At 41.7% G+C, this 21147-nt stretch overlaps 1 protein-coding gene across 17 annotated transcripts in view; it reads right to left on the reverse strand.

Moving 5' to 3' along the window:
- phka1a (phosphorylase kinase, alpha 1a (muscle)) overlaps positions 1 to 21147 on the reverse strand; it is a 31939-nt gene that overhangs the window by 6546 nt on the left and 4246 nt on the right. For 6 of the 17 annotated variants that reach the window (XM_042212635.1, XM_042212630.1, XM_042212628.1 and 3 more), the window contains exons 2-28: positions 19612 to 19770; positions 19421 to 19468; positions 18773 to 18941; positions 16904 to 16986; positions 16737 to 16817; positions 14131 to 14229; positions 13904 to 14050; positions 13341 to 13394; positions 11587 to 11709; positions 11393 to 11488; positions 10340 to 10447; positions 10105 to 10183; positions 9730 to 9864; positions 8660 to 8769; positions 7564 to 7708; positions 7306 to 7384; positions 6880 to 7049; positions 4453 to 4614; positions 4272 to 4366; positions 4037 to 4182; positions 3048 to 3201; positions 2419 to 2577; positions 2209 to 2338; positions 1440 to 1541; positions 910 to 1025; positions 656 to 691; positions 400 to 435 (exon numbers count right to left, since the gene is read on the reverse strand). In XM_042212635.1, coding sequence (XP_042068569.1) covers positions 400 to 435; positions 656 to 691; positions 910 to 1025; positions 1440 to 1541; positions 2209 to 2338; positions 2419 to 2577; positions 3048 to 3201; positions 4037 to 4182; positions 4272 to 4366; positions 4453 to 4614; positions 6880 to 7049; positions 7306 to 7384; positions 7564 to 7708; positions 8660 to 8769; positions 9730 to 9864; positions 10105 to 10183; positions 10340 to 10447; positions 11393 to 11488; positions 11587 to 11709; positions 13341 to 13394; positions 13904 to 14050; positions 14131 to 14229; positions 16737 to 16817; positions 16904 to 16986; positions 18773 to 18941; positions 19421 to 19468; positions 19612 to 19770 — 3021 coding nt within the window. Of the gene's footprint in view, positions 1 to 399; positions 436 to 655; positions 692 to 909; positions 1026 to 1439; positions 1542 to 2208; positions 2339 to 2418; positions 2578 to 3047; positions 3202 to 4036; positions 4183 to 4271; positions 4367 to 4452; positions 4615 to 6879; positions 7050 to 7305; positions 7385 to 7563; positions 7709 to 8659; positions 8770 to 9729; positions 9865 to 10104; positions 10184 to 10339; positions 10448 to 11392; positions 11489 to 11586; positions 11710 to 13340; positions 13395 to 13903; positions 14051 to 14130; positions 14230 to 16736; positions 16818 to 16903; positions 16987 to 18772; positions 18942 to 19420; positions 19469 to 19611; positions 19771 to 20069; positions 20466 to 21147 lie in introns of those variants that run through there. The other 11 variants (XM_042212638.1, XM_042212633.1, XM_042212632.1 and 8 more) reach the window with 4 other exon arrangements.

A 21147-nucleotide genomic window follows, 5' to 3' on the forward strand; every position in this document is an offset into this window, starting at 1 on the left:
GGTGTCATTATGTGTACACTACAATTTAAGAATCATGGTAAAAAAATAATATAATTTTTGTCTAACCCAAAAAAACAAAACAAAATAGCCATAAGTTTCTTTTGACTTAAGGATGTTTTGTTAGCTACTCTCCAAAATGTTGACAAAACTCATCTAAAACCTTCATCATGATGAAGTCTGAGGAACGCAGCTGAAAGCTCGGGAGCAAATAAGCAGGCCTTGAGTTTTACAAATGAACAGCCTCCCTAATGATCGATCTGTTGATCTGATCGATCGGTGAGGTTTACACAGAAGGTGAATTAACAGCTACAGGTAAAAAAACAAAAATAAAACAACAACAACAACAAATGAACAGATGTCATCACTGTAATAGGTAATATTCTTTCATGTGATCATCACCTTAAGTGTGTCCATCATGGATAACCTGCGATCCACCTGCAACACAAGGACCAGGTCGTGAATGAACGACTGAGCTGTTCTAACAGACATAATGATTCAAATCGATCAATAGTCTCGATCTTAAAGCCGACAATTTCCCATCAACGAGCCACCGCTCTCCTTCAGCACATGCTTTCAGCTCTCTATGAATTACTTCATGTCCCACCAGCACCCTCTTCCAGGTGAATTAGCACCTCATTTAAATCATTAACATCACCTTGTTCAGATCCGTCAAAGACAACCTTTGCTCCAGCTGCAAAAACACAAAAGTCGAGTTTGCCAAAAAAGCTCAACAATTTCAAAATAAGAGCCTCTCCTGCCTCCATCTCTGTTTAATGGGCTGCTGAGTTTACTCGTTTCATGACAGTCAAATGTTAAAGTTGACACAGTGTGTGTGTCTGAAGAAGCGCTTTAAGATGAGCTTCCTATGTGGAGCAAGGTAACTGTAACCTCACAGTCATGGCATCCTACCATTTTCATGTCGCTCTTCAGTTTGCTGATGCCGGCTCTCTCGCTTTTAGTGGCTCCCACATTCCCGAGATGATGGATCGAGATGGCAGGACTGACGCCGGCATCCATCTCCCGAACTGTGTGGAGGGTTGAGGAAGAAGAAACAAACAGGACAGGCACAGAGAGAAAATAAATGGGAGTAAAGGTCAAACGGTGAACGTGTGGATTTTTGTTTAAAATGAAGTCTGACAATCTAGAGAGTTCTTCTCTAGCAGTTAGTGGAACATCATGCGTGCAATGTTACAGTTTCTCTGTGGAAATATGAGGCCTGTCAGTGGCTTACTTATTAAAAACTGTTGCCCACCCTTCTTCCACAGCATAATGAAACAGATTACTTTGGCTACACTCTAGTCAAAAGATTTCTCTTTTCATGTGACGACTGCCCCACCCAATCAGAAAGCTTCACCGTCATTGCAGATGAAGCAGCAGTGACTGCGTCAGAGTTGCAGCATATGACTGGTTCTCGTGTTACATGAGGTAAGAGGTCTCACCACTGCGCTCCACTCCAAACTCCTTCCCGCTGAGGATGTGATGGAGCAAGTTCTTCAGTTCAGACGGACTCAGACTCATCAGGGTCTCTGTGGCCTCCTCTCCTGTTTTCACAAACGCAAAGACAAACATGACACCTGAAGCCCGTACTATGAAGAAAGATTACTGTGGAGCTTTAAGTCAGAGTTTCCCTTCCCATGAAACAGACTCTTATCTGGCTAAATCACCATGGTAACTTATGCTGAACACATAACTTGGTTAATACATTACAACAAAAACCTTGAAGATAAAGTTTACAAGAGTGAAAGAAGACTCCATTAAGATTTCATTTCCCACACATTTATTTTCTTAACCTTACATCAAGCCAAAGAAACTATTTGGAGAGAAAACCAAGGAAAACATTTTACGATTGGAGGCAATATTTCACATTTAACTCACATCAACAAATTAAGCAGTTTAATAAGATCTGTGATTGTGTTTACAGAATGTTGATGATGCACTGCTTGGATACGTTTGGGGTGTTTTGTTGTATATATGTGCTTTTATGTCCCGGGGCTACAGTTGTAAATTAGCAGTTCTGTTAAAAGCCAACACGTAGTTCATCCTTGTTCAATTTACAAATACATGGTTTGTAACGTTTAGGCTGAATGTGATCTTTGGTTTGTTACTCCACTATAGGCATAAAGTCACAATGAGAGACATGGATTTTTAGTAACAAACTTGAGTAATTTACTTCTTAAAGCCCAGCTTTAAACCACCTTCCCGTCTTACCTGAGCAGCCGAGTGACTGAGCCAGCTCGGTGGCCATCACCTGGATGATGAGACCGATTCTCAGCCTGAACATCTCGCTGAACAGCCTGGGCTGAGTCCTGATGCTCATAGCCAGGTACACCATGATCTCCTGGTGGAAAGACATTTAAAGGATGAAGGACAGATAGAGGAGAAGGTTTTAAACACATGATTGTGGAGGAGGTAACTCACCTGTGTGAGAATGGCAACACTGATGTTGTTTTCACTGGCCTCGTCGATAAGATTCGCCAGCTGGTCCGGCGGTATCGGAGCCGTGATGGTTTTCTCTCTCGGCTCAGGAGGGAGTCCGATCGTCAGGTGCTTCTGGTGGGCCAGCAAATCAGAGCAGGCCTATCGAGAGAGACCACAACCAATTAGGAAAGAGCAGGAAAAGTTAAGGGCTTGCTGGTGGGAGATCTAATGCAGCATGGAGTCAACTGATAGCAGAGGGTTGGCATTTCAGAGGTATTTCACTCCAACTTCAGGAGCTTTTCTTTAAACCTTCTTAGAAGTTTTTAATTTAACCACAAACTGTGGTCAACTCATTTCAAGCTTTTCGGACTCTGTGACTCGCTACATGTGAAGGTAAGAGATGAATGACTGAAGATTTAAAAGGCACACGTAGAGTTCAAATCTGTGCCAATAATGAACCCACCAGTTGTTCATATAGATTTTAGTTTTACATTATTTTTTACTTTACTTAAAACTGTAGCTTCAGGACTTTTTTCATAATCATGGCTAAAACAGAAGATTCACTAGTAACGTCACACCTGACCACACAGCTTCTGTACGCTGCCCTGTTATCTATAGCTGCACCGTACCGAGTCGAGCTCCTCCACCTTCTTCCTCAGCATGCCAGAGATCATCCTGATGAGACCCCAGTGTTTCAGTTCACCTGCCTTCTCATAAAGATCAGTCAGCAGAGACCTCACAGTGGAGCCTTTACCATGCACACCCGTGTCCCAGTCCATACCCCTGACAAAGGAAAGACAGCAAGGGCTTTTCATTCTTTTCAACGCCGTTTTGACATGTCACAGCAGCACAGTCTGAATCAGGAGCGCTTAATGACTCAACTGTGGAGTCAAGTTCAGATACTTCTTCCAGATCCTGAGACTCACACTGATGAGCTAGCTTGATTGGTTGACTGTTTGCATGATGCAGCACAAAATAAGCCAACCAAGCAACAACAAGACTTCACTGTCTGTAAATATCTGTCAAAACTATGACTAAAAATTATTTATTAAAACAGTTTTTTTATGTGTAAAACACAAAGAAAACAAAAAAGTAAACAAACTGCACTATTTTTGCTTCCACGTCAAGGCGGCGACCTCCGCTCAGCACAGCTAAAAATAGAGAGCGCTACAAGTTGGCCAGTCAGCCGATGACCTTTAGACTTTAGTTCGTTGTTTCTTGTAAACAATGAACTTCCAATGAGCTGTAAGTGAGTGTGTCACCATTACTAAATCACAATCATTCAAAAGGAAAAAATGTAAATGTTGGGCTTTAACCTGGTTTTTCACATTTACGAGGAGATATTGAAATAGACCGTTTTGTTTTAATCCTTCTATTCTGTAAACATCCATCAACTGCTGGGCTGCCGGTGTCTGGGAATACACGCTTCCCTAGCAACCAGTGGTTGCCGGGGGTAGCTGACGAGTCTCTAGGCTTTTGTGACTGAGGCTTTAATATTTTAATACCAAAACTAAGTTTGCTGCAGTTCCTGCTTTTTGGCATCACCTTCGTTGTGTTTCATATCTGTTTTAATAAAAATCATGGTGATGTCAAACACACCCAGCCTCATGTTTCTCACTTGTCTTTGTAGAGGATGTAAAGTATATCAGCCTGGTCCTGCAGAGACTGTGTGTCTTTCAGCAGCTGGGCCAAAGCGTTGTAGTCGATGGCTCCGCTGGCATCTCTGGGAATGCCACTCTGTGTTGTGACCCCTGCCTCAGGACCCTGGAGTGAAAACGCAGAGAGACCGAGGAGTCTGCAAGTGAGCAAAGAGCTGACATCAGAGGAGAGAAAAGAAAGAAAGGAAGAAGAACCTGAACGTCTGGTGATGCAGGAGAGTCTGTAAGATTCAGGTTGAGCGTCGGCTGAGGAGAACGAAACAATTTGCTCGGCAGGTACATGTTCACATCTGAGGGGAAAAATAGAAAACAACGTTTTATTATTAAATTTGTGATTTAGTCGAGTTTGTCAGTCGGAGACGAAGCGCCGACTCACTTTGTATGTTGAGGTCCTGAGCTTTGTTCATCAGAGTCACCATCTCTTTGGTTTTGGTGGCCGCAGCCTTGAATCTGCTGAGACCTCCCACCGGACGCTTGGGCTTCTTGGGGGCAGAGTGGGCCAACAGGTGGTCAAGGTACTGCGCGAGGTCGTCATCCTCTGTAGGGAGGGACAAAGAGAACAAAACAAAGCGATGAAGGAGGGTGGGATGAGGAGAAGAACAGAAATGTGGAGAGGGAAAGGAGGAAAAATGAACACGCAGAAAGAGATCATTTACTCACCGCTCTTTTTTGTACAGACAAGTGTTAAAACTGAGTTTCCTTCTAAACTTCATAAAGTACTAAAAAGAAATAAGATCTGAAAAGCATTTTTCATTTTATGCTAATTTATAAACTTTGAACTTGCAGCTTTTAAAGGGTTTGCTCACTCAAATCTCACAAAAACAAAACTTATTATTGAGTATCTGAGAAAAAAAAGATCTTCGTTCATTTCAGGTGGTTTACAACAAAATTAATATTGTTTTACAGAAATTTCTGTTTTTCCGAGGAACAAATTGCAAATATTCATAAACACCATTAAACGTGACAATTGTGTGTAATAATTATAATGGCTTTTGTGGGTGAGGCTTTGGGGTGAACTGACCCTTTAAACTGAAGACTTTATTGGTCACAGCCATGCTAGCAAATTGTGATGCATTTAGGGACCAACGGGCTGTCTGTAAACAGGCGTTTAAGGCAAATCTAACCAGCTGTGCGTGAACACAGACAACACAACCAGAAACTGAGAATGTTTTCATTCTTCCACTCGTGTTAAGATTTTGAGGCGTTTAAATGCACCACAGTCAAAAATATACTTTTTATTTTTTAAAGAGGACCCATTATCTTTATTTCCATATTGTCATTTTTCAATCATGGACTCTACAGCAGCAGTTCTGAAGCAAGTCATTTTAGCTCCTTCCTAACTTTCGTCTGATTGGCTGCAACGCTTAAACCAAGGGTGGGGAACTCCAGGCCTCAAGGGCCGGTGTCCTGCAGGTTTTAGCTCTCACCTGGGTCAACACACCTGAATCAAATGATTAGTTCATTACCAGGCATCTGGAGAACTTCAGGACATGTTGAGGAGGTAATTTAGCCATTTAAATCAGCTGTTTGGATCAAGGACACATCTAAACCTGCAGGACCCAGGAAGATCCCATCTGCCAGTGGGCGGAGCTTCTGTGCTGTAATTCCCATATAGGTATATTATTTTTTTATTTTCTCACTTAATGCATAGCCAAGCAGAGCAGAAAAATAAAGAAAAACTGCCTGAAAATGCTTTGTTTTAAATATTTTTAAAGTTTTAAATTGAGTGTTCAGATTGAACTCTGGCTTGAAAGGATCATTAAATCTGAGCGTCTTTTTTTCTTGTTGACTGCAAATGATTTTACAATTTTATTGTTTTACAAGCATTAATATCCGGTTCTAAAACAGAGCTAATGATTTTATTTGAGGATTTATACTAAATCTGAATATAGAGTACAGTTAAATCTGGTTTTTATTTTCCCTCTTTCAAACCAATAAACACCAGTTATCGACTCACACTGAGCCATTAGATCCTCCTCTGTCCCAATGATAGACACAGAAGGATAGGCTTTCTTTCCAGCCTTAAAAAGGCTAAACTTTACTGATATAGTAGCTTTTACATTCATTTATTCAGTGCTTTTACTCGACTACTGTTCAGCACTACTTTCATATTTGCCCTTCCTTTGTAACATTGCATTTATCCATGTCTGTGATTGGTCAGACGATCATTAAAGAACTTGGCAGCAATGTTTAAAAAGTGCAGTAAAAGAAAAACAAAACATTTTAATTACGTGTATATTTGCAGACCTCATTACCAACCTTTCCTGTGTTAAATATGAGCATCAACAAACTGAATCTACATCAAGTATATGACAGAAAATAAGGAAAAGCATAAGAGGTCCACTTTAAGGTCCATTACAAGTCAAGTTTTGAGTTATTTTATGTAATAATTTAGAGCAAAAGAAGAAAAATATTCCAAGTTGCCCAACAAGCCACCCAAAGCCCCGAGTGGAAGAACTCTGATACACAGGGATGATGGGTGATGATGATAGGATGAAACAGGAAGTGTTGATTAATGAAGTCATGGGTATTTGATTTTAGATTTCACAATGAGATGGCATGAGGGGAAAAAAGAAATAAAATGTAGATGCACAGATGCAACTCAAAAATCAGCCAATGTTAAAAGAAAAACTGTCAGTCTGCTAACAGCTGCTGGGGTCTGTGACTGTGAGTATTTTCAGGAATGATCAAACCAACCCAGGAAAAGAAAAATGAGCTGTCAGTGTGAGCTCCGGCTTTAAAAACGTGAATCCTGGTGTCACCATTCCTTCTCCACCCTCCATCCACGCTGTGTTTTTCTTACCAGCATCATAATGCAACTCATGCACGTATCCATCGCCGTAACGCTCATCATCATCACCATCATACTCTTCGTCGTGGCGGCCCATGCTGCCAGAAGCCTTACCGTCCAGGAAGCTGAGGTGAGCACAACAGGAAGTGGTCAGGAACTCCGACAGCTTCCCCGTCTGGATCCTAAAGACGAAGAACAGAAGAGGAGGGGATGATTATGAGAACTGGGAAACATTAATAAGCAGTTTGATGCATTTTAATGACAAATCTTGGCAATTAATCAATAAAAGAGGATTTTAAATAGTCTCTACAGTGCAGGAAAAACTAATAAAGTCTTTAATTGGACACGCAAAGAAAGACAAAATAAATAAAACAAAACAGAACTTATTACAAGTTGTCAGATGTAAGAATTCAAATTTAATGCAAAAAAGAAATTGACCTTGCTCCTCCGTAATACCCGTCCTGTAATTTCTTGAGTGTTGCCAGAACTGCAGGGTCCAGGTCTGAGTGATCTTCAGCTGAAGCACAAACACAAGATGAAAACGTGCAAGCACAGAAAATGTAAAAACAAAAAATACTTTTTTTTTCAATATTTAAAGATTTCCTTTCAAACTCTCTCTACCATTAATAATGCAGGTGCTTCATTTAATAAATAAGATGTATTTGGACATTTAGCAGAAAAGGTCTTCTCACTCACTCAGCATCGTCTGTGAAATGGGAAAAGTGACAGTCGGTCTTCCCGTCATCCTCCATCTGCATGAGAGGTAGGCGATTTCTGTCCTCAGCATCTCTACGATCATTTTATTATCCAGAGCCAAATAGAACTGCTGATGGTCAATGAACTGAAACAGAGGAAAATATGTTTACTTAAGTTGATTTAAGTCACCAGATTTCCCTTCACCAGAAGGGAATTTGGGTGGTCTGCAAATCTAATTATATCATCAATCTCATTTCTCATTTTGACCCAGATTTTATTCACAGTATATGATCAAAAAGAACAACAATGGTGTGTAAATGTCTGGGAGCTGCTGGACTTTTGGGAGAGGAATACTGTCCCCATGTTTTGACACCGTTTCTGGATCGTGTGCACAGATGGTTTCGCCTTCCCTGATGGAGCTTTAACCTGCACGCGTGGATGAAACAGTGAAGATGAAGGACCTCCAGTATTGACTGTTGTCCTTTGTCTGCTGCACACAGAGATTTCTCCAGATTACCTGAATTCTTTTAGGATATTCAGTACTGAAGATGATAAGACATTCAAAGCCTTCATAATTTAATGGCGGGAAACATTACAAATGTGGAACAGCTTCAGTAGACAGTGATGAACTTCTGCACATCTTTGCCTCTCTAAGACGCTCTTTTTAAACCCACTCATGTTGCTAACTTGTAGCCAATGAACCTCATTAGTTGCAAAATGTTCCTCCAGCTGTTTCTTTTCACTTTTCCAGCCTTGTGTCGCTCCTATCAGCTTTTTTTGCACTGTGAACAAGCCAATATTATTCATGAGACAGTAAAACAGTCTGATCCAATATGGTGTCCTACGGTGGCCGGGTGCACCCAGGACAGGCTGCCAGACTGTCTCAGGACGTTCACACCTATGGACATCGTTAATTAATCTAACCCCACTAACTGCATGTCTGTGGACTGTGGGAGGAAGTCGGAATACCTGGAGAGAGAACGGGGGACAGGCTCCAACCAGATGGTGGATTCAAACACAGGACCTTCATGCGTGCCACCATTAAAATAAAAGTGAGCTGCGTGTTATTCTGATGTTTTCTGTAGTTTTTTCTAACCTGAGGTGTGAATGTGAACATGGTGTTCCTGATGATGTAGAACTTGGAGGTTCCCAGCACTCCTATCCTCCTGTAGGGGCGTCCTGTCAGCCCCAGCCTCGGGTTACGACCTGAAACAAAAAAAAAAAGCAGTTAAACTTTTGATTTCATGAACCCCCCTCTGATAAAAATCTACGCTCTACTCTTTGGCTTTTTTTGTGTCCTTCAGATATGATGTTTTGTGAAGTTAGTCAGTCTCATCTAATTTAGGAAGTACTGTCATAACTTTACTGCAGACGCTGCTGGACTAAAAAGCATCAACCCTGAACAGCAAACACTTCCATCCCAGACAAAATAATGTTGAATTTGAATTATCCATCCATCCATCCATCCATTCGCTTCCGCTTATCCTTTTCAGGGTCGCGGGGGGCGCTGGAGCCTATCCCAGCTGTCATAGGGCGAAAGGCGGGGTACACCCTGGACAGGTCGCCAGTCTGTCGCAGGGCCAACACATAGGGACAGACAACCATTCACACTCACATTCACACCTAGTGACAATTTGGATTATCAATTAACCTATCCCCACAAGCTGCATGTCTTTGGAATTTGAATTAATTTAATTTAAAAGATTCAAATAGTCAAGAAAAATCCCGGGTTCAGATCACAGACAGTCTATGAACGATAAATGTCGTCATCGTGACATCACCCGCTGGTTTGTGATTAACTTTCAAGCCTTGAGCTCAGCGTTTTGGCCGCCAACATCGTTTTTTGTTGTTGGTGGTTTTTAAATCATAAGCGATAAGCAGGCAATGCCTCACATTCACACGGTAACGACGGCTCAATCATAAGGTATGCTTGTCCTAAAGTATCTCTCTCTTTTTTTAATGGTTTATTTGACTGTAAAACTGACCGTTATGTATAAAACTAACATCATGTTGTAAAAGAAAAAAAAAATCATGTGACTAAGACTATAATATTATCATAAGTGTTTACTGAGGTCATGAATCTGTAGCAGGCTCTAGTCCATAACATTTGTGCCTGATGCATAAAATCTTGATGGGACAGATCAGGCCACAGCAGGGCGTTTGTACCAAGTCTGGCGTAGATATGGCTGAGGACTCTGGAGGGCTGCACGTGGATGGGGTGGATGTCCGCCACCGTCTCCACCTCTATCCCTTGCTTAAACAGCAGCTCTTTGATCTCCTCCGTCTCGGCCAGAATCGACACTGAAGGGGGAGAAACGCACATGAAACCATACAGATCACTGACATCACTCACATCTACTGCCCAGCTTGCATATTGAATTATGCTTGGGCAAAATACCGAGCCCTGAGTTAACCCTGATGCAATCATCAGCATGTGAGTGTGTGATGAGGTGGTTAAAAGAACTTGAGTAGTCCATTTAAAATAATTAACACTAATCTGGAGCTCAAAACGTCGTACTGGGACCTGGGCGGTTAACTCACCCTGTACGACCACGTCAGGCTTGGGGATGGTGGAGAAACGCCGGTTAAGAGGGTCAATTTCTCCAGGCGCCAGAAAACCCTGAAAAAAACCCACCAAGACAAACTAAATGATTTGACGTTTAGCAGTAAATCTTAAGTGTGTTTGTTTTCTTCGACTCTTACGGTGTAACTTTGTTATTAACACTTATCTGAGCTGCAGAGCTACAGCTGGTCATTTGTTTATGTAGCAGCTCACCTCAGCTAACAGGTTTCCCAGGATGTACAGACTCTGCCCCCACCTCAGGGGTAATTTTCCCATCGGGATCCTCTCCACGGTGTGAGGGTTTATGTACTCCTCCTCCACCTGTTTGAATAAGCAAAAACGAGACAGGATAAAGACGTTTGAAAGGTCTGAACGAGTTTAAATATGGGGCATTAAAAGTCAGAGGTCATGAGGTCGTTTCTCCTCATTTATCGTTTTAATGGGCACGGGCGTATTGCATTTAAGAAAACACTTAAATCACTTCTGCTGTGAGTAAAGAGAAGCAGATTACAGTTTGTTTTTTTCTACAGAGGAACTAAAACACCTGAAGATGAGAACAGAGAACAGGTTGAAACAAGTGGACTTGAAACTGAGGCTACCCTCCACACTTACATGGATATTCTTTTTAAACTGGGATTTTCCACTTTTTGTATTTGTGTTAAAGACCCCGAGTCAAGATTGTGGCAAACTGACGTGTGACACAACGGCCTCGGTGCTGACAGCTGTGTACATGTAATCAGCATATGATCAATATCACAAAGGGTGTGTAACAATAAATGTACATATACGAGGAAACACTGGAAGGACTTCCCGAGGGCTTGATGCCAGTATAACCAGTACATCTATGTGACAACATCACTTACAAGCCAATCAGGAAAGCATTTGCGACCACATAATTCCAAAGCTACTAAGAGCTGACAAAGTTAGACACAGTTTATTGTTAGCTTAAATAACAACCAGCGTTTAAAGATGAACAGCCTTCAGGTTGTCAGTGATGAAAACTTCATTTAATGCAAACTGTTTTAAGCCTGCAGAAATAATAAACTGGCAACTGAATAGTATCTCTATGTTATCAATCTGAAAAGCCTGTCTGGCTGCTCCCGAGATATTGCATTAACAAACATGAGTCCATGTTGCCCATCTGCCTGGCAGGGTGAAGACAATACCCCATCGGCCTTTTACGGCTGCAGGGTCAAAACTAAGAATCTTGTAGCTCACACATTAAAATGAGTTAAAATCAGCTTCTAAATCATCAAGATGTCTGACCTTGTCTGCGGGGACGCTGTAGAGCTCCGGCAGCAGCCGTACCCCATCCTTCTGTTTGATCAGGATTCCCTCCAGAGCCTCCTGGTACTCCTGCACCTGGATCACATCAAAACACTTCCTTTGTTAATAAAGGAGGTAAATACCGTCAAACACTGATGCACACACACAGGCAGAGTCTCTGAGATTTAAATTACCTGTTCAGGGCTGTTGATAAAGATGCCATCCAGTATGAGGTAGGTCCAGAACAGAGGCCACTCGCACTCGATGTTCTCAAACAGCTTCAGCTCTGCGGACTCGTAATAGAGTCTGTTTGGATCCTTTATGGAGACAGTACAAACCTTCAGCTGCAGTACTTGCAAAATCAGATCCAGATCTGACTTCTTTCCTCTGTGAGAGTCAAACCGTCTCAAAAATCAGAGTCTCTCAACATGAACCCGATACTTAAACAGAGATCCTAAATATGTCCACTTCTCTCAGGAACTGTTTGCAGGCTGTAACCATGTGTGTGAACTTTTATGATCATGCACAACAAACATACACATAAGTAAGATTAGGGCTGTGCGATATGACCAAAATCTCATATCCCCATACAAGACGTCTATCGTCCCGATAACGATATAAATCACAAAATTGTAACATTTTCTGTAAATTCTGTGAATCTCGGGCAGCTCGCTCTGTGTGAGTGTTTCCAGCTGCGCGTCGCGTACTGGAGTCGAGTGTTTTAACTGATGCATGAAACGATACATTTTTAGCATAAGTTGTAACGGACGCGTTTTCTTTGTGAGTATTTATCACACGGCGTGCTGCGGGGAAAAGCCTGTTCTAACGTTTGAGTCTAAGGTTTATTTTTTAGCACCTGGCGGCTCTTTTTTGCTTCTCATCCGTAAATACTCTGCATCCTCTTTCACGTGATTCAGTTTATTTTGAAAAGTCTCAACAGGATCTTGAGCTTTATTGTGAAAGGTTTATGTGGAAAATAAACAAGCGGACACGCGATGGTTTTACCGTCGTTGTTGCTAACGACAACGCATAAAAACAGGCGCTTGTCCGTCTGTAGTGTGGTTATATTAAATATAAGAGAAAGAGAGAACTTTAAGAAATTAATATAGCCACTACAGTGACCATCAAAACGATGAAAAAATATTGCCGTAAACAGTTTATTTTGCGACACCACGAAACAAACGATAGCGTAAAATGAAACGATAGATGTTTTTATATCGTCATCCGATATATATGGTTATATCGAACAGCCCTAAGTAAGATTAAGAAGATTAATATGGAAAATTGTATAAAGTAAGAGTGTCTTGGGTCTTTTGTACTTTTGTTCCTTTCCTTAAAAAAATAATAAAATAAAAAAAAATGTATGATGCCAGTGCTTCCCTGTCTCTACTTCCCTGACAAATCCATGTCTGTTCCCCTGTATCCCCCTGAAATCTATACCCATGCAAGGAATTTCACTTTGTCCTGTCACAAATGTTTGACTTTTCCCATAACTTCATCTTTGGTTTGGATTTTTCTCCTCAGATTCCAAACCAAATCTGAGGAAAAATGACCCTGACAGATATTAAAGAGTAACACTCACAGATGATTCAGTGCTACAAGATAAGCTGTAAAGCTGCAGACATTTGACACACTCCTTTAACCAAACATGCTCTTTTCACAATCCCATATGCAACAACAAAGCAGCACAAGCCTGGTGTTCGCCTCAGACGTGCCACCAAGCTTCATAACAGTGAACAGAGTTTAAGCCACAAAGTTTGACCACATTAATAAAGCAACAAACAGATCAGACAGCTGTGCATTTACTGACTGCAGGAGACAAAACAGAAAAAAATGCTACATAGATTCAGTCGAATGTTTTTTCTTCTTCTAACCCAAACAAATAGATATAAATAGATTATCCGACAGGACGGATTAGAGGGAGCATTGACCTTTACAGGTTGTTTACCTCTTTGGGGGTTCTGTGTCCATCTCTGAGAAACCTGCAGCAACCGTATCGACCCTGAACAGAGACAGAGGAAATCAGCACCTCAAACATAAATACACAAGGCATATTCTCATAAAACAAGCTAAATTTTAGCTACAAGTTGTTTCTTTTAAGCTGGTTGGATTTGAAAACTACTTTTTGCCCAGTCTAACCTTCCTCTGTGTCCTGGCTTATGACCCAAACTTTCATTTACTGCTAAAACAACCAGCTGATTCAGTGACTCTGAGAAATCACACATAATCAAAAAAAGTCCAGTAGATACATTTTTTTAAAGTGTCTTCTTTAAATGTGACAGACTGTTTGAATGAATCAGTCCACAGAAAATCAAACAACACATCCAGCCATATGAACGTTTTCCTGCTTTCTTGTTGCCGTTTTCTTCTTTTGGGAAACTTCCATTAAATCAATGTTCTGCACAAATCAGCCAAAGTTTAGAAAATAAATTGTCCTTGATGTACCGAAAATTATAACTTCAGCCCTAAACTTCTGCCACGTTGACCCTGCCTCTGTGAACTTGTCTGCACCTGCAGTTTGGAGATGATCTCCTCCTTGGTCGCGTTGACTATACTTATGTCCTCAACTGCAAAAGCGGGGTACGAGATGATGGCCAGCACTCCGGCATCCACTTCTTTAGAGATGGACGCTCTGGGTAACATGGACGTCAGGATGGACTGATGGGAATACAGACATATATTGAAATCAAAGGAAGCCAATGAGCTTCCTATCCTGATATTTAACTGTGTGCACGTACCTGGCACTGCTGTATGTCATCAGCCAGAGCGTGGACCAAAGAGCCCGGTCCTCCCTTTGCTCCAAACAGGTTGAGTTCATCCAGCGCCTCCAGAGCTGCCTGAAGGACACAAAGCAAACATACTCATTAATAACAGTCAATGAAAAGAGGGCAACTGTCCACTACTCAAGTCTGACTACATTCAAACACTCTTTTACTTCCCAAAAACAAACAACAAGGCACCGCTGACAGTTTAGAGGCTTACAGTTATTTCTGCTGTTTATCAGGCGCTACAATAAAGCTTTAAAACCATAATCTGGTGTTTGGTTATCAATCCAGATAACATGTAAATAAGTTATACCGTGATATGACTGAAGTATTTCTAAAAAATCTAAAACTCTGGTTGTAAATAAAGACTAAATACCAGCAAAGTCTGGAGGCTCAGTGAAGTCAGGCTCTATCTGCTACCAGGTGACTGTAGCTACAGAGCTATTGTCTGGGTAATATTAACTAATTAGCACAGAGATGGAGGATAAGGGTTAAATTGCAAAAACATTAGACAAAAGAGCATTTGGGACCCACAACACGAGGTTAGTCTGATGTGCGGCTGTGTGAAGCCATCAAATATTACGTTTTAGCTCAAAGAAATGAGAACAGTGCAAATAAAAAGCTACAGAGGCTTTGCTACTGCAGATTCACTGGGAAAAACGGAGGATTAAAACACAGTTTGTGGATAAAGGTGGATAAATACACTCTGGTTTGGTAAACAGCAGCTGATTTGCACTGGAAATGTGAGGCACTTGTTTACATTTTTAAAATTATGGGTCAATTTAAACTGGAGATGGACCGATCGATATTACGTATCGGACCTAAATTGCTGGATCGGATATCGGAGAGAAATAAAAAATGTAATCCGATCCGAAGTATCACAAAATCACCTCACAAAACGCGCTACTTGGCGTAACCCAGCTGGCGCATCGGAGCAGGTATGTGTCACGTGATAGAGCGGCTGTTGTCTGCGAGACCTGTCGGCGGTCTGGTGGAGCATTTCGAGCCTCGCTACGTGCTTCCAAACCGCGGCATTTAATCTCGGAGAAAACTATCCCAGAGAAGTAAAGCAAGTGTGTAAGTTCATCCTAAATGTTTGCATAGTATTTCCACATTAAGCTTAAACTGATATATTGCGAGTTCCATATTGAGTGAAAAGGAAGCGATTTGTCCCGTACTTCAGCTAGAATGAAAAACAAAAATAACACAAAGCTGGAGTTTTCTGTCTTTGCTGCACAGCTGCATCCTCTTCTCTCATTCTCTCCCTCCCTCTCCTGTTCACTTCAAATCATGAAACTGATCAATGATCAGCTGATCGGCTTTTCTGTCCTCTCGTTTTTGTTTATCAGCCCACTTTGCGCCAAAAGAGGAAACCAGCACGTTTAAGCTTGATCAGCTGTTGTTAGAATTTATTTAATATTAATTTCTAGTATCAGCTGATGTTTGCTGGAGCCACAGCTGTAAAGCTGCTGGTCATGATATGGTTTGTATATCTGGTGAGAGGGAAACATGAAGATGAAACCAGGAGATGTCCTTACTGGATCATCAGAGCTGAACAGGTGATGGAGAAACAGGTTTACCTTTTAGGTGACATGAATGAGTTGAAGGGAAGTTATGAACTGTTTCTGAGAGACAAATAACACCAGGATCCTTTTTTATGTAGCTGACGGCTGGTAACTGTGCAGGGGCGGGTCTAGCAAAGTTTTGCCAGGGGGGCCGAGTAGGGCATTAACAGGGAAGAGGGGGCACAAAGAAATACGTTTTTTTGTCTTATTCATCATCGTATGAGATATCAAATTTATGATATCGGTATCGGACATAAAAAAGTGGTATCATGCCATCTCTAATTTTAAACCTTGTGGTTCAATGCGTTAAGGAGCAAATCATGTTAAAGCTGCTCAGCTCAGGTCTGCTGTTATAAATAAGATTAACTTTACATAATTAACAGAGCAGAGAAGGTCCTGTAGTGGTGCTTGTTTTCAAAGTCTTAAATTAAACGTATGTGTGTGTGTGCTGAGTATTATGTTATTTCTGAGTGAGAAGCCATTCTTGGAAGACCACAGAGAACATGATAGCCCTCTTTTAATGCCAACTGAGGACAGAGCCGGACGCACAGAGAACATGCCCGGCTGCTGCTGCGTGAAAAAACTCAGTAATGTTTACCAGTAACCTGAAAGTTTCACTCTCACTGCAGATTTTTACCGACTGAGGTCAAATGTGCTGCAGAGAATTCAATAAAATTAAAACATGTTTTAATTAAAAAAAAAAAAAAGCAAGACTGTCGCCCTTGTTCTGGAACAGATTTGACTTCACAGTTTATCTGAACATTTACTGACATGCTGCGGCTGAGAAGATACTTTCAGTACAGAATGTGATCCAGACTTAGCTCTGTGGAGTCAGGGTCTTCTAAAGGTCAGCGTAAAGGCCGCTGTGCACCTTTGACAGTGCCAGACATTTTTACTGGAGCACCTGTTCCCCCTGTGCGTTGGAAGCTCTGCTCTCACTTATTTTGTCCCCCCGAGCTTGTTAAAGTGTCGTAGATGTCTGCGTTTATTGCATGTTTGTGTGTCTGTGCCAACCTTGGCCATGCCGATAGAGCTGGCGTTCAGCTCGGTGATGCCCTGGTTGGTTTTGTCTCCTCTTTCCCACATCCCATAATCCTGAGGGAAAATAGAAACAAGACAGAATGAATAAAACAAGAAGCAGTCATTTTCTGTGGAGCTGGAGAAGAATAAAGTTGACTTACAGCCACTTTGTAAGCCGCCTCAATGTAGAACATGAGATTCTGAACTACGTCCACTTCGTCCTGGGTGTAGATGATATGAAGACCTGGGACCAGACGTAAACAATGAAGACAGGAACCTTAATTTAAAAAAATCATCATATTCATTTTGTTTGGATGCAAATCACACACACAATGGTAGACTCAGAGTTTCAGGGGTTCTCTGACAAAACATCACAGCTAAAGAGGTGTCTTTGGTCTGTGGGAAATTATTTTTCTAGATTCTGGAAGACAGAAAATAACACTGACAGCATATATGTTGAAATTTTGGATTGATTTTGTTCTAGTTTTGGCTTTTGAAAAGGGGAGCATGAAAAAGGTGTTTTTCCCTTTAAATTGTATAGTGTTTATATTTTCACTGAGTTTAGTTACTTGTTACCCGTTGTGCTTCCCTTTCTTGCCCCATTTTGATCTTTTCAAAGAAATACAACCCAAAAAGAAAGGAAACAAATACACTGATTGATGTAAGACGTTTTAAATTTAACTCCCCACCCAAAAGAAAGAACGCATCTCAAAACCTTACATCCGCCCAAGTTCACATCTGGATGTGATAAGACTCCAGGTCTGATGTTCGGCCACCTTCTGAAGGTCTCAGGCTACGTCCACACTAATGAGTTTCCTTTTGAAAACACATCGTTTTCTCTCCATTTTAGCCTCCCATCCACACTGAGACAGCATTTTGGCTCAAGGAAAACGCGGCGTTTTGAAAACACTCAAAAACGCACACATTTGAAAACGGTGCTTTCGCATCGCAGTGTGGACAGCGAAAACGGAGACTTTTTGAAAACAATGACAGTCATGTGACAGTCATGTGACCAATTAAACTAAGATAGCGGAGCAGTTGTTTTGTTTGCTCTCAATTTTGACAGCCCTATTAAAGATTAATATCAGTCTGTACATGCTCCAGATAGCTTTTCTTCAAATTCTTTAATTCTTACTCGCTTTTGCAACTTTGTACTTTTGTGTTACTCGCAGCAACAACTCCACCTCATTGTTAGTCCATTTAAAAACTCGCTGCAACGTTGCAAACAGCTGGAAAGTAAATACAGGGCAGACAGAAATGAGGCAGGTTGAATCGTCTTGTGTTTCACGCATGCGCAGTACTGGAACATAAGCGTTTTCGGTTTCAATGTGGATGCACAACTCTGTGAAAACGACTGAAAACATTAGTGAGGACGAAAACGCCATTTTCAGATCTATCCAGGCGAGTGTGGACGTAGCCTCAGTCAGCCCCAGCAACCACTGGTTGCTAAGAAAATGTGTACATTTTGCGACAGGCTGGCAAGAGGCCTTTCCGTGCAAACTGCTGGCAATCAGGACAATCTGCTACTTTATCTCATTTCTGTATAGTTGTATATTTGAATTTTTTCGTCTTTATTTTTACAGTTTGCACCTTTGATCTGATATCTCGTCCCACTGTATACTTGAGTGCATATTGTTGGGGTGACAATAAAACGCTACTCGACTTGATCAAAGCAATCATGACAAAGTTTTTGGTGCAGGGCTCTCTCTATGACCAATTTCACCTAGTGACCGGCAGAAACCTACAGCCAGTCAGGGATTTTTCCCTGTACGGCACTAACGGCTATCTAGACCTGTGCAACTGAGGCCTAAGTCTGACCAACATGGTTTAAAATTCACTTAACAACTCCTTCAGCTAAATCAACACTAAATGGTAAAAAAAAATATTAATGATTCTTCAGCAGCAGAAAGTCTGATGCAGGCAGACTCAAGGTAACGACAACATCTATTAACACTGGTTCTGGTTTTCCTATAATGCTTTTTAGTTTAGTTTCATCTGTTTTACAGGGGATGTTATAGGTTCCCTCCTACCAGACGCAGTCATCTGAGCGAGGAACAGCAGGAAAAGCGAGGTGGCGTCGACCTGCAGGTGACCCCACTGATCGTCCCCGACCACCGTCGCGCAGGTCTTGGTGTTGTACTTGGCGTGGAGCGAGTCTGAGGTACTACGGCTGTATTTAAACTTCTCCACCTTATCCAGCTGAGAACAAGAAGGGTGGAGAGATTTTTCTTTTAAAGCGTGTGAAAAGAGCAGGTCCAAAGAATGTGCAATGATTCCTAAACGTTAATAATGATTAAAATATCCAACAAATGTAATCACAGAACTGCACAAATGAATGCAGAGGTTATAAATATGGAATCAATGTTATTTAAACTGACAACAATAATGTTCACATTTATATATAAACTGTGGAAATTCAGTCACACTTAGAGTCAGCCGCCCCCGCTCTCAGACTCACAGCGAGCGCAGTTAAAGTAAAATCATAATAATAATCCAATCTGACGACGGCACGTTCAAGTTTAATAAAAGTAATAAACATCACAATGTGAGCAACGAGAAGCTGGTAGGGAAACAGCTGACAGGGTTAGAGAAAGCTTGTTTTTTTAAAGAGAGAGAGAGGGGAAGTGACGTGTATCTAACAGAGAAGTTAAAAGACAAACAGAATGGAGATATCCTACCTGCCTCATTATGCACTGCAGGACGCCTCTCATTAGCTTCACCACACTCTAGAAACACAGAGACACGCTTAAATGTCAACATTTACACCTCAGCCTGCACATCTTTAAATCAAAAACCCAACCAGCCAAGTCAGAGAATAAAAACACAACCTCTTGACCTCAACGCTCTCCACCCACAGGCGCACACCTACCTGCTCCAGCTCGTAGGCCTTCGCTTTGTCTTCGTCCCGGTCGGCGTTCTTCCTGTAGGCCAGACTGAGCGCCCACACGGACACGATGCTGTAAACATTGTCACGGACCCAGGCGTCAGGCTGATCTGGGCTTGCTGGGAGAAGGCCTGTGACCGGATCCTATGGGACACAGGCAGAGGTCAAAGGTCACAGGCACTGTAGGCAATGTAGAGGTAAACTTTGCGAGAGAAGTCAAGATTATTGGACATGCAGAGGATAAAACGTGTTTTCTGTGCAGCCCTTTGTAACCTGCAAAGGGCTGCCAACACAATCGGACAGATTCGGAGCACTTTGGCAAGAAAGACGGGGCAAATATTGCAAAGTCAAGATAGCTATGCTGATAAACTCTTACCCGAGTGCGTACACTTGTGCAACCAATTTATTGTACTTTTTTTTTTTTTAAATCTTTCTCCCCCCACCTGTTTCATTGGGAATGACTAAAATCAGAGGGACAGTTCAGGCTGAGCAGTCTGGAGACAAGGTTGGAGAGGTGGGGCTGAGATGGTTTGGACATGATGAGAGATGGAGGATATATTGGACAAAGGATGTTGACGATGGAGCTTGTTGAGGAATAGAAGAAGAACTCATAGGAGGTTAATGGTTGCAATGGAGGAGGACATGCAGAGTGTTGGTGTGACAGAGCAGGATGGCTGGAGTTGCAAGATGGAGGCAGATGATCCACAGCTGAAACAAGTTCAGTGGTAAAAGCAGAAGTTGTTGGTTTTAAATATTGCATCCAATGAGAAAATGCACAGAAATACAGACACAACAACAGCAGACAGCACAGCTTATACTACAACTTTGGTGTTTTATAATGTTTTTATGACAACATGCTGACGTCAGCCCATTACAGCGTCATTGTGATGTTGTAGGGCAGGGGTCTCCAACTCCAGGCCTCGAGGGCCGGTGTCCTGCAGGTTTCAGATGTGTCCTTGATCCAACACAGCTGATTTAAATGGCTAAATAACCTCCTCAACATGTCCTGAAGTTCTCCAGAGGTCTGGTAATGAACTAATCATGTGACTCAGGTGTGTTGACCCACGGTTATATCTAATACCTGCAGGACACCGGCCCTCAAGGCCTGGAGTTGGAGACCTCTGTCATAGTGTAACGTACTGAAAAAATAAAAAGTGTGTGCTACAGCTCTCACGATGCACTTTCATATGACATATTACTGGATATGGTTTCTTCACATTTCTTTCTCATGGTCAACTTTGACCTTGGGTACTAACAGTGAAGGTCAAGTCCAAACGCTTAGCCAACCTTGGTACTCATGTCCCCCGGAGCCTAGTATATTGTTGTGAAGTCTGAAGACAATCTATAAAAACTTGTGGGTAACAAAGTTTTTGGTTTGTTTTTGATCAAGGCCATTTGGTGTGGCCTTGATCTGATTTTGAATAAAATTAAAGCAGCTCGAGTTGTTATCGACATCTGCCGTCACACAAAATTGAAAAAAAGATGGATTGAAAACTGTGGATGCTAAACTGATAACAAACA

This window comes from Haplochromis burtoni, unplaced genomic scaffold, assembly GCF_018398535.1.
Source record: "Haplochromis burtoni strain Fernald_Lab_line unplaced genomic scaffold, NCSU_Asbu1 Contig_383, whole genome shotgun sequence".
In the NCBI taxonomy this organism is placed as follows: domain Eukaryota; kingdom Metazoa; phylum Chordata; class Actinopteri; order Cichliformes; family Cichlidae; genus Haplochromis; species Haplochromis burtoni.